Here is an 11900-nt window from a genome sequence, read left to right as displayed (position 1 = left end):
GCCGGATTATTAGCTGTTGACTGGAAATCGTTCGAAGAGTCAATCAAAGGCAACATGCAGTATTATTATCTTCTAGAATATAGTTTTCTCCTGGTTACACATGCGTCTGTATGGCTGGTCTAGAGCCTGCTAACTTATCAGCATTGATAGGCGCGTCGATCAGCGAGTTCTGTGGCGCTGGCAGCCGCTGGTTCACGGGACTGATGCGGTTAGTACGATGCGCCTATCTGAACATGCATGAGATGCGATGGTGTTGAATTCCGATATTCCGGCATTTTGCGAGCTTTTGACGGTCCATATATTGCGTGATGCGCCTCCGTTCTTGGGCCGAATTGATCTGAAATGGAGAGCGCACTGGTCACATGGGAATGAATCACTGGATGCAGATGGACGCAAGTCGAGGAGGCCGCGAGACAATGCTCATGATCGATGTATGTGTGGGCATGTTTTTCGGTTCGACGCTTTTGAGACGTGATCATCTATTCTATCGGTGGACAAGACCGGCTCTTTCGTCTTCCTCGTCTTCGTCCTCCTCGCTCTCCGTCTCCTCCTCACTGTCATCGTCATCCTCATGCGACTCGGAGGACTCCTCTTCATCGTCACTTTCATCCTCCTCTTCGTCATCATCCTCCTCCTCTTCATCTTCCTCGTCATCTTCTTCGTCCAACCACGCATCTAATGACTTCTCCTTGCTCTTACCCTTACTAGCAGCGGCAGTAGAGGTATAGCCAGGATCCTTAGACAGGGCCTCATCGAGCCTGCGACCTGCCGAGACGATCTTCTCCTGGCCGTATTCAACTCCTCTCGATGAATCAAGATCCTCTCGGAGTTTCGGATCGGGTTCATCGCCTTCCTCTACCCATGCGGGAAGATTCTCGTAACCACTGATGCCGGCAGAACCGGCTTCTTCGTCGCCGATGACCAAACTGGAGGATCCTAGGACGAAGTTCTTGCGGGATTCGCTTGGACTAGGCGCTTGTGGGAATGGTTTAGGAGCGAGTAGTAGCAAACTGGCAAGTTCCGTGCTGGCTGGAACAGCCAGGAGAGCTCGATACACTCGCGCTCGATCGCGCAGATCATAGGAAGGTGTGTATCGTGCGAGGAGGAGAGTGTAATTGTAGAGTAGTTCAATGGTGTGGGATGGTGAGTCGGGAGAAGCATCGCGGACGTCGTCTCCTAGCGTTGTAGATTCCGTTGACTCCAGTGCCTCGAGCGCTCTCTTCTTTTCGTTTTGTCGATTTTGATGATGCAAGTATGTCTTCGCGGCGAGCAAAATAATTTGAGCTCGAACCTCGTCGCTTTCATCGGCGTAACCCTTGACAAGAATGCGGAGAACATCCGCTGCAATAGCATCTTCGCTATCATCCGTTCCACTGGCAAACTCTCCAATGAGCCATATTATGCTGGCCCTGGCTGTGGAAGAGGTCAACGAATCGAGGTTCTTCGCAAGCCTAATTACAGTCTTCTTATGCTCGGACGGTGACCGCTGGATGAGGTGGCGAATCACTTCCATTGCTTCTCCGACAAGGTTTTGATCTGTGCTATGTATTTGCTTCAGAAGAAGAGTGAGGCAGCGACGAGATGCTATGGAGTTCGACGACGCTGAGGATGATTGTGCGCAGCGACCAATGGCTCTCACACTTTCGCGGACGAGCTGGGGATCGTGACATTTGGAGAAGTGTTCCAGTTCTGCGAGTAGCATGTCCTGGACATCCTTGTCGCAGTGAGGAAATACTAGTGTTAGGGTCTCCAGTTTCAGCCGCCAAATTTCCGGCGCTTCATGAGAGCGAATGAGGAAGTGCCGAAAGTGGCGGGCGAAATGTGAGGGATTGTGAAGACAGACTTGGACTATGTCGTGAAGTGCCACTTGTTGAATATCTTCAGGAGCGCGTAAAAGGGCAATGAGAGGGTCTATGGCCTTCGAGAGATGTTTGTTTGGTGACAAGTAAAGGTAGCTTCTTGTGACAGCAACAATTACAGCAGCATTGCGACTTGACAGTAGCGGCGCGATTGACTTGAGAAACAGCTCCAGATCTGGGTCGACAACATCTACCTCTTCGGTGTCTCCTTGATCCTCGGATTCTTTCTCCAAATCTTCATAGAAATCCCTGCTCCTTTGTTCTTGTGTCGCGGCACGCCTTACACGTTGCGTCTTTTGTGGGAAATTTCGCCTCGCGTAGAATGTGATCACCCGAATCAATGCCAGTTGTCCCCATTCGTCCATGTCTACCACCATCTTGCACAAACGTCGATATACCGGGTGTATCATGTCCATTCGATCTGGACAAACCGCCGCAAACGCTTGCACGGCAGCACCAGCGACGTAGTATTGTTTGTCCCTTAGCAAAGCTGCTAAATACTCTTCAATTTGTGGTCGAGTGGTCGGATCAAGTCGAACACATTTGATGCAGGCCAGCGCGGCCGTCTTCCGGACGATTGGCGAAAGATCGCTAGCACCTTTCTTGATAGCCAGGCTCACAATCTGTGAGATCACAGGAACGCGAATACCAGACATCGTCTTCAGCGCCATCGCTCGAATGCGGGGATTGCTGTCGGAAAGAGACTTCTGTATCGTGTTGATCGATAAGAGCGCGGTGTCTGGGTCGGATTCGGCATGGTGGAGGAGGTAGTTGTACACCAGCGGTCGAGTCGCAGGGAACGGATTTGAAAGTGTTTTGAGAACGGCCGGAAAGAAGGTCACGGTGGGTTGAGGTGGATTTGCATATTGCATCTATAAAACGTCGATTTCAATATGTTTGCTCTGAGGTGCTGTCTCGTTGACGTGCTATCCGTACTGCAATAACTCTCCGGAGACCCTCCAAGACATCTCGCTCACTTCGACTGTCCAGCAAGCTCTTAATTTGCTGCGCCGGGAGTGGTCGCGTCGATCTTCGAGGTCCGGCATCTCGTGCGGCCTCGAGAGTCAAGTCGCGTGCTGTGAATATAGCCATAGTGAGCTTGGGGTTTCATCACTGTCGCTTGAGCGTTGTCAATGAGATCCTACCTGTTTCCAGCAGCGAGCTGAGTCGCGAAATCGACTCCATTCTCGCCTCAACCTTTCAAGGTTTCATTACGAATGGCGAGACCTGTCTAGAATGGTCGACTGCCCTGTCGTCGTTGTAGACGTGGGGTACAGACAGTGCAATTCCGCGATGAGGTCAATGCAGACTTTGGCGCAAAGTTGCCCTGCCAAGCGGAAATATATTTCACCCTCTCATCACACAATTTGATCGTCTCACAGAACACATCTTCTCTGCCTTGTTAAACCACACTTTCGGCAATATGACCATCAACGCACTCCACGGCTGCACAAATGCTGCAGTCGCACTTCCTGGGACATGGATAGTCTGCGCCCAATTGTGCTCGAGGTGGCAAGCATAGCTGATTTGATCGAATGCATCGTATCGCACGGTGCACCACCTACCACACTGATCGTATGCTCATCAAGAGCTGCCTTCGTCAGAAGTATGCAGCATGGTCGATACCACGCGTCCGATTTCAACGACAGTGAAGTTGATGAGAGACTGAGAGAGGAGACATCGTCCGCAGCCTGTGGTCTCGAGCTCGAACGCTTCGCCCCTACTCTCCGCATGTTGTCCGAATCAAGAAACGTACAAGTTGTCTTCTGCAGCGACGTTGCGCAGCTAAGAGGCTACCTCGCTGTTTACTCGACTAAGGCCACTATGCAACAGGAACGACCATTGGGGTCCCATGCACGCGTGCCTCTTTTGACCGTTCTGAATCCCATTGGTTTGCATCGCCGCACAAGTGATTTTTCCGCACGTGGTTTGAATCGCACTATGTCAGTCGCTGTTGAGGCTGCCAGTCAAAATCATAGCAAACTCGTGCTGGTGGAGATTTTCGAAGCATTTTCTTCTAGCGACGATGCCAGCAGTGCTAACAACGGTCCACCCGAGACTACGACCAATGACTCGAGCACTAATCCCTGGCTGGAAGAAATCTCCATGATGAATGTGACGACCAAAGCCTTTGGTATTGGTGACCGTGGCTGGGTTGGCCGCACAGTCACCATCGCTGCCGTACTCGAGCGCTGGTGCTGCTTCAAAAAGCTCTCCGATCTTACACATACATCATCCGACGAGCATGATATGCAGTGAAGATATTGCCGCTGCGGCGACGACTGGATTCGCATATGGTACGTTTCCTTCACTTTCTCTTTCTCCAATTTCTTGATGAAATACTTGTAATTCACAGACCTGTTCCGAATTTTTATGTGGAGCATTTCAAGATCTCAAACCCTGATCCTTCTCACCTGTCATTATACTTCTACAATTTCGTCGTCGCAACATTATAGCTAACAGCTATCAGGATACAGTAAAGCAAATTCAAACGCGCTAAAAGCAAAGGAAGCCAACCCGACATCTTCGGGAAGCCTACGACCAGTCTCTCTTCATTAAAACAGATGTTTCCCGCCGGCGCACAATTTCGTTCCATGCGTAATCTCGTTGTATTGCCCTCAGATGCTCTGCTCCATTTCGGTGATGTATAACCGAATATGGCTCTCCATCTTCATGTATTCCTCTCTCGCGCTTTGAACTTCGTGCTCGATTTGCTCCTTGAGATCGGCCATCTAGTTGTAAAGAATTAGAATCTGTATGAATCGAAACTTGTCGCAACTGAAATTTACTTGCCTTCTTCTCTGTCTGCTCTATCCGTACTCTTCGCTTTTCGACCTCCTCGTTCCTCTCTTTCCTCTCTGCGCTCAGTTCTTTGTGGGTGGCTCGTAATGCTTCGGTCTTTCTCATAGCTTCCACTTGCCGACTCTCTGCATCTCGACGTATCTTCTCCGTTCGATCCTGCCATTGCTGGAGTTTGCCGCGCAACAACATCTCCTGTCGCTCCACTTCTCGCACTAAATTCGACTTCTCGGTAAGATCCTCACGATTCCGTGCAGCTGCTCGTGATTCTTCCTCCTCTTTCCCAAGTTCGTTCTGCAGTTCGGTAAGAAGTCGCGTCAGGCTCGTGATGTCCGTTTGTAATAGCGTGAAGGCGTCGCAGCTAGTCTGTAGTGCACGCGCACGTTTATCGAGTCGCTCGATGTCGGCTCGATCCGTATTAAGGCTCGAGCTGAGATCACGCAAGGACTGTTCAAGGGCGGCCGGGCTTTGTTCTGTGTAGGGCCGGAGTTTCGCGGCTTCGGCGCGAGTGGTCATGACTGTTGCAGTTTTCTCCTCTAGCATTGTCTTCATCCGTGCTTGTTCGCCTTTTACGCGCTCCAGCTTCTCGGTCACTCGCTCCTGGCTTCGCTTCAATTCGAGAAGGCGAGTTTTAAGTTCCCCGTTTCGCCGCTCCTTGTCCTTGATCGCAACTTCGACATTCTTTCGATTTTGCTCCATCTCGCGGAGGTGGTCCTCCTTTTCCTGGTTCCCAAGATATAGCTGTTCAATGCGGTTTTTGATATTCTCTGATGAGTTGTAATGTTCATCGATGACTGACGTCTGCGATTCTCGGAAGCGAATGAAATTTATTATGTAGCTGAAAATTCGGACGAGCCGCGGATGTGTCGGTCTATACAGGTCTGAGAAGGTAAAGTCCTGAATGCCGCACTCCAGTAACAGCTTGCGCATCGTGACGAAGAACGCCATCAACTCTCGAGTGTCTGCGGTGAAGATCCGATCTGCGTCAAGGTCTGGACCGACCATAGATTCTGCTGCAGCGCGCATCGCAGGCGCAACGATTTCGCGAGTTGTATTGGTCAATAGCTCAGCGAACCACTCGAAGACTTTTTGAATTTGCTGCGGGTTTGGTTTGCGCAGATCATCCACGGTAAAGTTGATACCAATATCACTGATACAGCCGGCTATCTCTCTGTCTGGCTGTTCAATCACCAGAATTTCGTCAGTGATGTGATTCATCCCGTGCGACACCTAGTAAGTGCGCAAACATACCAGGCACATGTAAACATCACTGTCCTCAGGCTTTGGTTGCTTTTGTTGAATGGACTGCTGTTGCGACGTGCGCGCCATGCTCATACGAGGGTTGTAATCCATGCTGACCATATCGTCGTCAGAATGATACTTGTGAATGAGAGGGTTATCACAATTATATGCTGTCCAGGACCAAGTTTTGTGACGCTTGGTTACTGATGTAAAAGTATGCCCGCACTAGGCGACGCGTATTGACTTCGCGTGTAAACATGAGGGTCGTGAGGGGTAAATAGCCATAAGTTCTCGGCTTTCCTTCCTACAACCCTTATCTTAGCCTCCGCCCGTGGTCAGCGACTTCAGATGTATGCGCACGGGTCCTCCAGCAACCAACCATGAACCTTTACGGCGAAGCTTGCCTGTCTGAGAAACTATTACACTCCACCTAGTGAAAGCACTCCATTCGAGATGACATCGAATCACTCGAGTGGCGGCAGTATCGCATGATAAATCGTACATTTGGAACTCCAAATGAACCAGTGCCCGCTCTCAGCGCGGAAAATCTTGCCTCAATGGTCGCTCTCAGCGCGGAGAACATTACCTCAACGGGCCGGCTTCGCCACAAAGTCAGACTTCGGCCGTGACATATCAGATGCGAGTGATATCAAGATCATGGCGGCACGCCTAGGCCGTCTCATAGCGAGATGTCAGATATGTCAAGAACAACGCCACATGTCGCCTGTGGTTGCATTGAGTGTCTCTTACTCAATATAAAGGATGCCGACGTTCTGATGTCGATATACAACGACGCACAGGTTTCACCAGGAGTCAGTATCAGCTATACAGTAGATGAAGAAGTGTTTAATCCTGCCAATGTTTGGACCGTAAAACTTACCCGAAGAGAAAGCTTTCGATGGCAGCAATCTCAATTCTGGATAAAGAATCCCTCAAGAAATGAATCGACGCTCGATATACTGTCCAGTAAGTTTCAGTTGTGGCCAGCGTCAAACTAAGCTGTGGGATTTAGTCGTTCAAAAGAAGGTCTATTCGCGAGGCTGGGCGAAGCTTCGATCCTGAGTGAGCATTATTCGCGAGAATCGACTTCAGCCACGTAATGCAGGGAGACTATTTGGTGGAATCCATCCCTGTTCTTCGGTCCAAATCACATTCGTGTCTTGACAAGCAGCAATCCGACAGAACATAAAAGGACGCTCCTCGCTCTGGATTTCGAGTCCTTCTGACTACAGGGCAGCCTCAGCAGTTTTCAACTTGGCCAATATCGATCATTTGCCCATTATGCACTTTTTTAGCCTTCTCTCGCTCGCCGCGGTAGCAACTGCCAGAGTGTTTTCCGAGTATGATGCCGCCGCCAAGGATCAACGCTCCAACCTCACGGCGTTCGACACGACAAATTACGATTGCACGGACAATGACGTACCCTGTACCACAACCGAGCCCAACTTTAATCCCATCAACGGCTCTGCCTCTCTGTACTTCAGAGTACGTAGTATCGCTTGAACGGTCGATGCGCACTTTTGACATGCTCCTACAGGCCGGCTTTGATGACAAAAACATTCCCGCTGCACAAGTGGTTAGTAAGGCTCAAGCCATTTACAACCTCAACACATTGGAGTAATTCAATTATTTAACTTTTCACTACAGCACAAGGCCGTTGGATATCACCGTGCAGGTATCACATTATTGTCCCTGTCCATGAACCCTATAATATTGCTGACGGTTGCGAAGAACACCACATTTACCATGGAAAAACAGAAGTGAACAAAACTTACTACATGGGCTACAAAGTTCGATGGGACAAGGTGGGCGCAGGTAACGGTTTGTTTGTGTTTCAATTCAAGGCATACCATAAGCCCTATGCTCAGGGCAATGAGAATAACGTCACCGGTTACGCAAACGTCCCTATTGTACTCTCCTTCAAGAACAACACCAACTTGTTGTAAGTCACACTCGATTCGGACTACTACGCAGAAGAACACCGTACTCACGAGATTTCTTCCCCACGACCAGGACTCTACAAGTCATCCAGAAGCCCAGCGCCGACCCTGACCCGGCGGTCCGGGCCAAATTTCAGGGCAAACCTGTCTGGTCCAAAGAAATAACCTTCGGCTCGACCTACCAGTTCGGCATCGTCATCAATACCTCTCAGGGCAACGAAGGCTTCCTGCAGATGTACTTCAACGGCACGCTCGTCACCATGACCGATCCGTTCAGTAGCCCCGTGGCAGGTGGTAAAACCCAGAAACTCATGGGAAATTTCTTCCCCGGAGGCGAGACGGGCGCGGCCGATCCGAAAATTGGCATGTATGGGGGTAACGACGGGGTCTGCGATGGCTACATCTACAATTTTGTTCTGGCGGATACGCTTGCTGAAATCAAGCGTGTCGCTGGCATTGCCTAGTTTTGATCCGCAGGCAAAAAAGGTTGGCGAGAAACCAACATGGATGCACATCGGGATGCCGACATGGGTTCAGGGTTTACCTTTGCCGAAGTGTTCAACAACTAATGAAACGATTTCCTGATCGACGGCCTGCTTTGCTTTGCCTTGATTGTGCGATTAGCTTCGGTCTCACGCGTTCAGCTATACCGAGGTCGGATTTTCAGACTTGACAAAGTCCCAGCCATGCCCATTCCTTGGACCGCTCTTTATTATTTGCTTGGATGTGCGAAGGAAACATGCAGCCACCTCCATGTCCGCTCGTTAGAACGTTTATGTATGGTCTCAAATAACTTCTGTTTTGTGTATTCGTGCATTCCCCTGACAGTATATACTCCCTGTCCTCAGCGATCGACGGTTGTGACGTTGTGAGCATACAGAGGTACCTAGGTATATATTTACGCAATTAGGGTCGGAGAACTTTACCCGACCATTCGCACAATGCCCGAGCGCAGAGTAGACGCGGGAATTCGGGAATTCCTGCTGATTGCGCTGTGAGGCCTCAGCTCCTACCTATGTGCCTAAGGCATTACTCAGAGCAAATACATGACGGCCCCGGCCAAGCTTCTTTCAGCCGCAAGTCTCTCCTCATGGTAGCTCAATCAATATATTGACCTCACGTCTTCTTCAAGCGGTACAACACTACGCTATTGAGCGCGTAGCCATCTATGAATCGCACCAGACTTGCTTTACGTGGGCGATATGTGCAAACTGCGCCGTCTGCGAGGATCGTCATGTTGCATCACTCATTCAACGTCGGATTCTGAATATGTGCTGTCCTAGCATCGAGATGTCCTGTGCAGGTCGGCTAGAGCTGCCACGAACACGTGAAGACAATAAGAAATATCGTCGACGACAGACAATGACATCGCTAAAGCCTACCCAAGCTGCCTCGTAATCGCAAAAAAGATCCGCTCTTCTGCTTGAACAGAATCGATCATGGCGAACATCGTCATTGCTACGACGAATCAGGTTCAACGATTCTTTCTTTCAACAGAGTGATCCCGGATCTTTTCTTGGTTGTGCGAAAAGTTGACAGTTCGGGACCGTGGTTCTGACGCTCATTCTATGTGCCATCTGTGGACGGTGACAATATTGATGACTAGTTTAGCAGGTCATCGCGAGTATTCGGTTATTCTTCATGATTTTGCCTGCTCGGACCATTTCAATTCATATTTCAATTTACATTTCATTCGGATCGTGTTGAGGTGGCCGTCATCTCGGAGCACTTTTCTTCGATATATATCCCGTCATCCGCACTTTCTATTTCTACATTTCTGCCTCTCACTGCTATCAGTTTACTGCAGCCTTCACGCCTTGCGTTTCCATCTTCAGCAGAACTTCACAACCAGTCCGCTTTAAACTTTGCAGAGTACCTTCCACCCACGCACGTTCATCATGAAGATCACGCTTTTCGCGATGGTTTTTGCCTCGGTGCTGTCCAAGGCCCACGGTGAGCACCAGTTTTCCACAGAGCGGAAATCACTTACTGACATGGACTCACAGCTGATGAATACGACTACAGAGATATTATGCCTGACTTTATGGGCAACAGCGAGGAGTTCAAAGAAATGTTCCGTGGCGAGTGGGGAAAACCGGAAAAAGGTCCCTGGATGGAATGGCAGCAGCCTACTTCCACGTACATAACCACTGTTCCGTTGACATGCGCGGACAAGACTTGCACGAAGACCTTCATACCTTCAATCAGCATCGCCCGCAGCACTGCCGAGCCAGGTAGCGATGCGGACGGCAAGCATGCAAAGGTTTATACCAGTGTAATTGGTGCCCCCGGCACAATGACCATCGTGCCCGAAACCACCATGACTCGCAATGCCATCTCTGCTCATCAACCCACTGCTACTGGAACTACCGACCTCACCAAAACCCAGCATGAGAACAACGATGCGGGTCGTGAAAGTACTTCCATCACCGGGAAATTCTCACATCATGATCATCATCTTTCTCCTGAGGAATCGCACAAGGCCAAAGACTCTCAGTTGTCCCATCATGATGATTATATGCTTTACCGGCTCGCGGCTTTGCACAAGGATGAATTTGCGCACTACCTTGTAACGCAGGAACACGGCAAGCACAAGAATCACGCCGCCACCACACATGCGGCAGCTGTTGTAACGCAGGAACACGGGAAGCACAATACTCACGCCGCCACGACAAATGCGGCAGCTGTGGTCGGTAGTGTAAAACACAGCTCTGTCAAGCACAAGACTCACGCTACCACAACACGTATGGTGGCAGTAGTCCATACACACAGCGCCGTCAAGCACACGACCCACGCTACTACAGCGAATACGGCGGCAGTGGTCGTTGACGTAAAAAACAGCTCTACCAAGCACACTACGCCGGCGCGAGTCACTCCGTCAAAGAGCTCTTCAAAGCATGGCGCTAAACACACCCCCAAGCCGAATCAACATCTACTTGATTCGGACGACGTTTCTGAATCCCTTGCGAGTCACGCAAGCTCCACCGAGGAACAGTCCATGACCATTTTGCGGACTCCTAGCTATGTCGGTGGCTCAGCTCGACCCTCAAGGTCTGCTCATCGTTCTCGATCATCTCACTACGGTATGCCTTCAAGCCCCACGAAGACTATTACCATTGATGGCCCGACCATAACCTATGCTCGGCCTACTATTGTGTACCCAGCAGAGACATCGACTAGCTTGGTGCCGATCGTCATGCCCACAGTCGTGTACAGCGGTGCGATATCATACATTCCCATCGCCGTTCCTACCACCATTTACAGCGAGCAGCCGGTTACTCTACATGACAGTGTAACTTCATACATCCCTGTCGCAGTTCTGACCACAACCACCATTGAGGACGAGCATACTACAACACTCCACAGCACATATTTCGAGCCGACCACGGTGACCGTATCGGAGCCTTGCCACACGTGTCCCAGTGGCATGACTATGTACACCTCGACTTCGGCGTATGTCAGTGTCTCGTCCAGTATCACAACTCCGACACCTCCCCCTACCACTTCCGGACTCCATTATGTCACCCAAACCTGGTACAGCACCGTCACCCAGACAATTACAGACTGTCATGAGTGCCAAGATCGGCCACAGATCTCGAAAGTCACCAAGACCATCTGCAGTACCTACACGCTTCCATGGCCTCCTTCAGCTGCTGCCTCGGAACTGCGCACCATGCACAAAGCCAAGAAGCATCGTGCTTGAAAATAGCAAGACACACGACGGAGCAAGATGCACAATGGAGGGGGGAAGATGGAGAGACGGAACAAGAGGGAGATTAACGCGAGTGAGATGACTTGAGCTGAAAATGTTTGCCCTGCAGGATGTGCTTTTGACTGACGTCCGCAAGTCTTCCGCAAACGATCAATATGCACTTGGAATTTCTATGCGTGGGGGACTTTTTGGTTCGGATGCGATTTTGGAGTGTCAAGACGCGCGTTGCACATAGCTTAAATGATGTATCAGTCCCTTCCTCATCTTTCACTGTTTACTACATGTATGCTTGCTGCTCTCTGTCCACGATCTTGATTAGACAAGCTCGACCAGCTCGACCCATGCGAA

The 11900-nt window shown here is 50.2% G+C and overlaps 5 protein-coding genes across 5 annotated transcripts; 3 read left to right on the top strand and 2 right to left on the bottom strand.

The window, feature by feature from the left end:
• Window positions 1–270: 270 nt before the first annotated feature.
• Window positions 271–3120, bottom strand: K489DRAFT_256567 (ARM repeat-containing protein). Its single transcript, XM_033600009.1, has 2 exons — window positions 3005–3120; window positions 271–2935 (listed from the first exon to the last, which is right to left on the bottom strand). The coding sequence occupies exon 2, from the start codon at window positions 2729–2731 to the stop codon at window positions 485–487; it is 2247 nt and encodes a 748-aa protein (XP_033458820.1). The 5' UTR covers window positions 2732–2935; window positions 3005–3120; the 3' UTR covers window positions 271–484.
• A 104-nt stretch (window positions 3121–3224) lies between these two features.
• Window positions 3225–4343, top strand: K489DRAFT_256555 (uncharacterized protein). Its single transcript, XM_033600008.1, has 2 exons — window positions 3225–4156; window positions 4330–4343. Exon 1 carries the CDS (start codon window positions 3339–3341, stop codon window positions 4116–4118), a length of 780 nt encoding a protein of 259 aa, XP_033458819.1. The 5' UTR covers window positions 3225–3338; the 3' UTR covers window positions 4119–4156; window positions 4330–4343.
• K489DRAFT_381777 (Nuf2 like protein) lies at window positions 4330–6125 on the bottom strand. The gene is made up of 2 exons (XM_033605208.1): window positions 4655–6125; window positions 4330–4593 (listed from the first exon to the last, which is right to left on the bottom strand). The coding sequence occupies exons 1-2, from the start codon at window positions 5874–5876 to the stop codon at window positions 4478–4480; spliced, it is 1338 nt and encodes a 445-aa protein (XP_033458818.1). The 5' UTR covers window positions 5877–6125; the 3' UTR covers window positions 4330–4477.
• A 945-nt stretch (window positions 6126–7070) lies between these two features.
• On the top strand, window positions 7071–8404 carry K489DRAFT_256500 (uncharacterized protein). Its single transcript, XM_033600007.1, has 4 exons — window positions 7071–7476; window positions 7548–7575; window positions 7632–7842; window positions 7914–8404. The coding sequence occupies exons 1-4, from the start codon at window positions 7243–7245 to the stop codon at window positions 8302–8304; spliced, it is 864 nt and encodes a 287-aa protein (XP_033458817.1). The 5' UTR covers window positions 7071–7242; the 3' UTR covers window positions 8305–8404.
• A 1334-nt stretch (window positions 8405–9738) lies between these two features.
• Window positions 9739–11543, top strand: K489DRAFT_371745 (uncharacterized protein; the record flags this gene model as incomplete). The annotated part of the gene is made up of 2 exons (XM_033603261.1): window positions 9739–9793; window positions 9847–11543. 2 exons carry the CDS (start codon window positions 9739–9741, stop codon window positions 11541–11543), a joined length of 1752 nt encoding a protein of 583 aa, XP_033458816.1.
• Between the last annotated feature and the right edge of the window lie 357 nt (window positions 11544–11900).

Source organism: Dissoconium aciculare (genome assembly GCF_010015565.1).
Source record: "Dissoconium aciculare CBS 342.82 unplaced genomic scaffold K489scaffold_8, whole genome shotgun sequence".
Classification (NCBI taxonomy): Eukaryota; Fungi; Ascomycota; class Dothideomycetes; order Mycosphaerellales; family Dissoconiaceae; genus Dissoconium; species Dissoconium aciculare.
Note: the sequence above shows the minus strand (reverse complement) of the source record. Positions and strands in the feature narration are given on the sequence as shown.

What these genes read in the sequence shown, in the direction of transcription:
- K489DRAFT_256555 (XM_033600008.1), top strand. Translation starts at nt 3,339, where the DNA reads ATGGATAGTCTGCGCCCAATTGTGCTCGAGGTGGCAAGCATAGCTGAT.
- K489DRAFT_381777 (XM_033605208.1), bottom strand. Translation starts at nt 5,876, where the DNA reads ATGAATCACATCACTGACGAAATTCTGGTGATTGAACAGCCAGACAGA. An exon ending in GATAGAGCAGACAGAGAAGA is followed by an intron (nt 4,594 to 4,654) that starts AGGCAAGTAAAT and finishes TTCTTTACAACT; the next exon opens with AGATGGCCGATCTCAAGGAG.
- K489DRAFT_256500 (XM_033600007.1), top strand. Translation starts at nt 7,243, where the DNA reads ATGATGCCGCCGCCAAGGATCAACGCTCCAACCTCACGGCGTTCGACA. An exon ending in ACATTCCCGCTGCACAAGTG is followed by an intron (nt 7,477 to 7,547) that starts GTTAGTAAGGCT and finishes TTTTCACTACAG; the next exon opens with CACAAGGCCGTTGGATATCA. An exon ending in AAGAACAACACCAACTTGTT is followed by an intron (nt 7,843 to 7,913) that starts GTAAGTCACACT and finishes CCCCACGACCAG; the next exon opens with GACTCTACAAGTCATCCAGA.
- K489DRAFT_256567 (XM_033600009.1), bottom strand. Translation starts at nt 2,731, where the DNA reads ATGCAATATGCAAATCCACCTCAACCCACCGTGACCTTCTTTCCGGCC.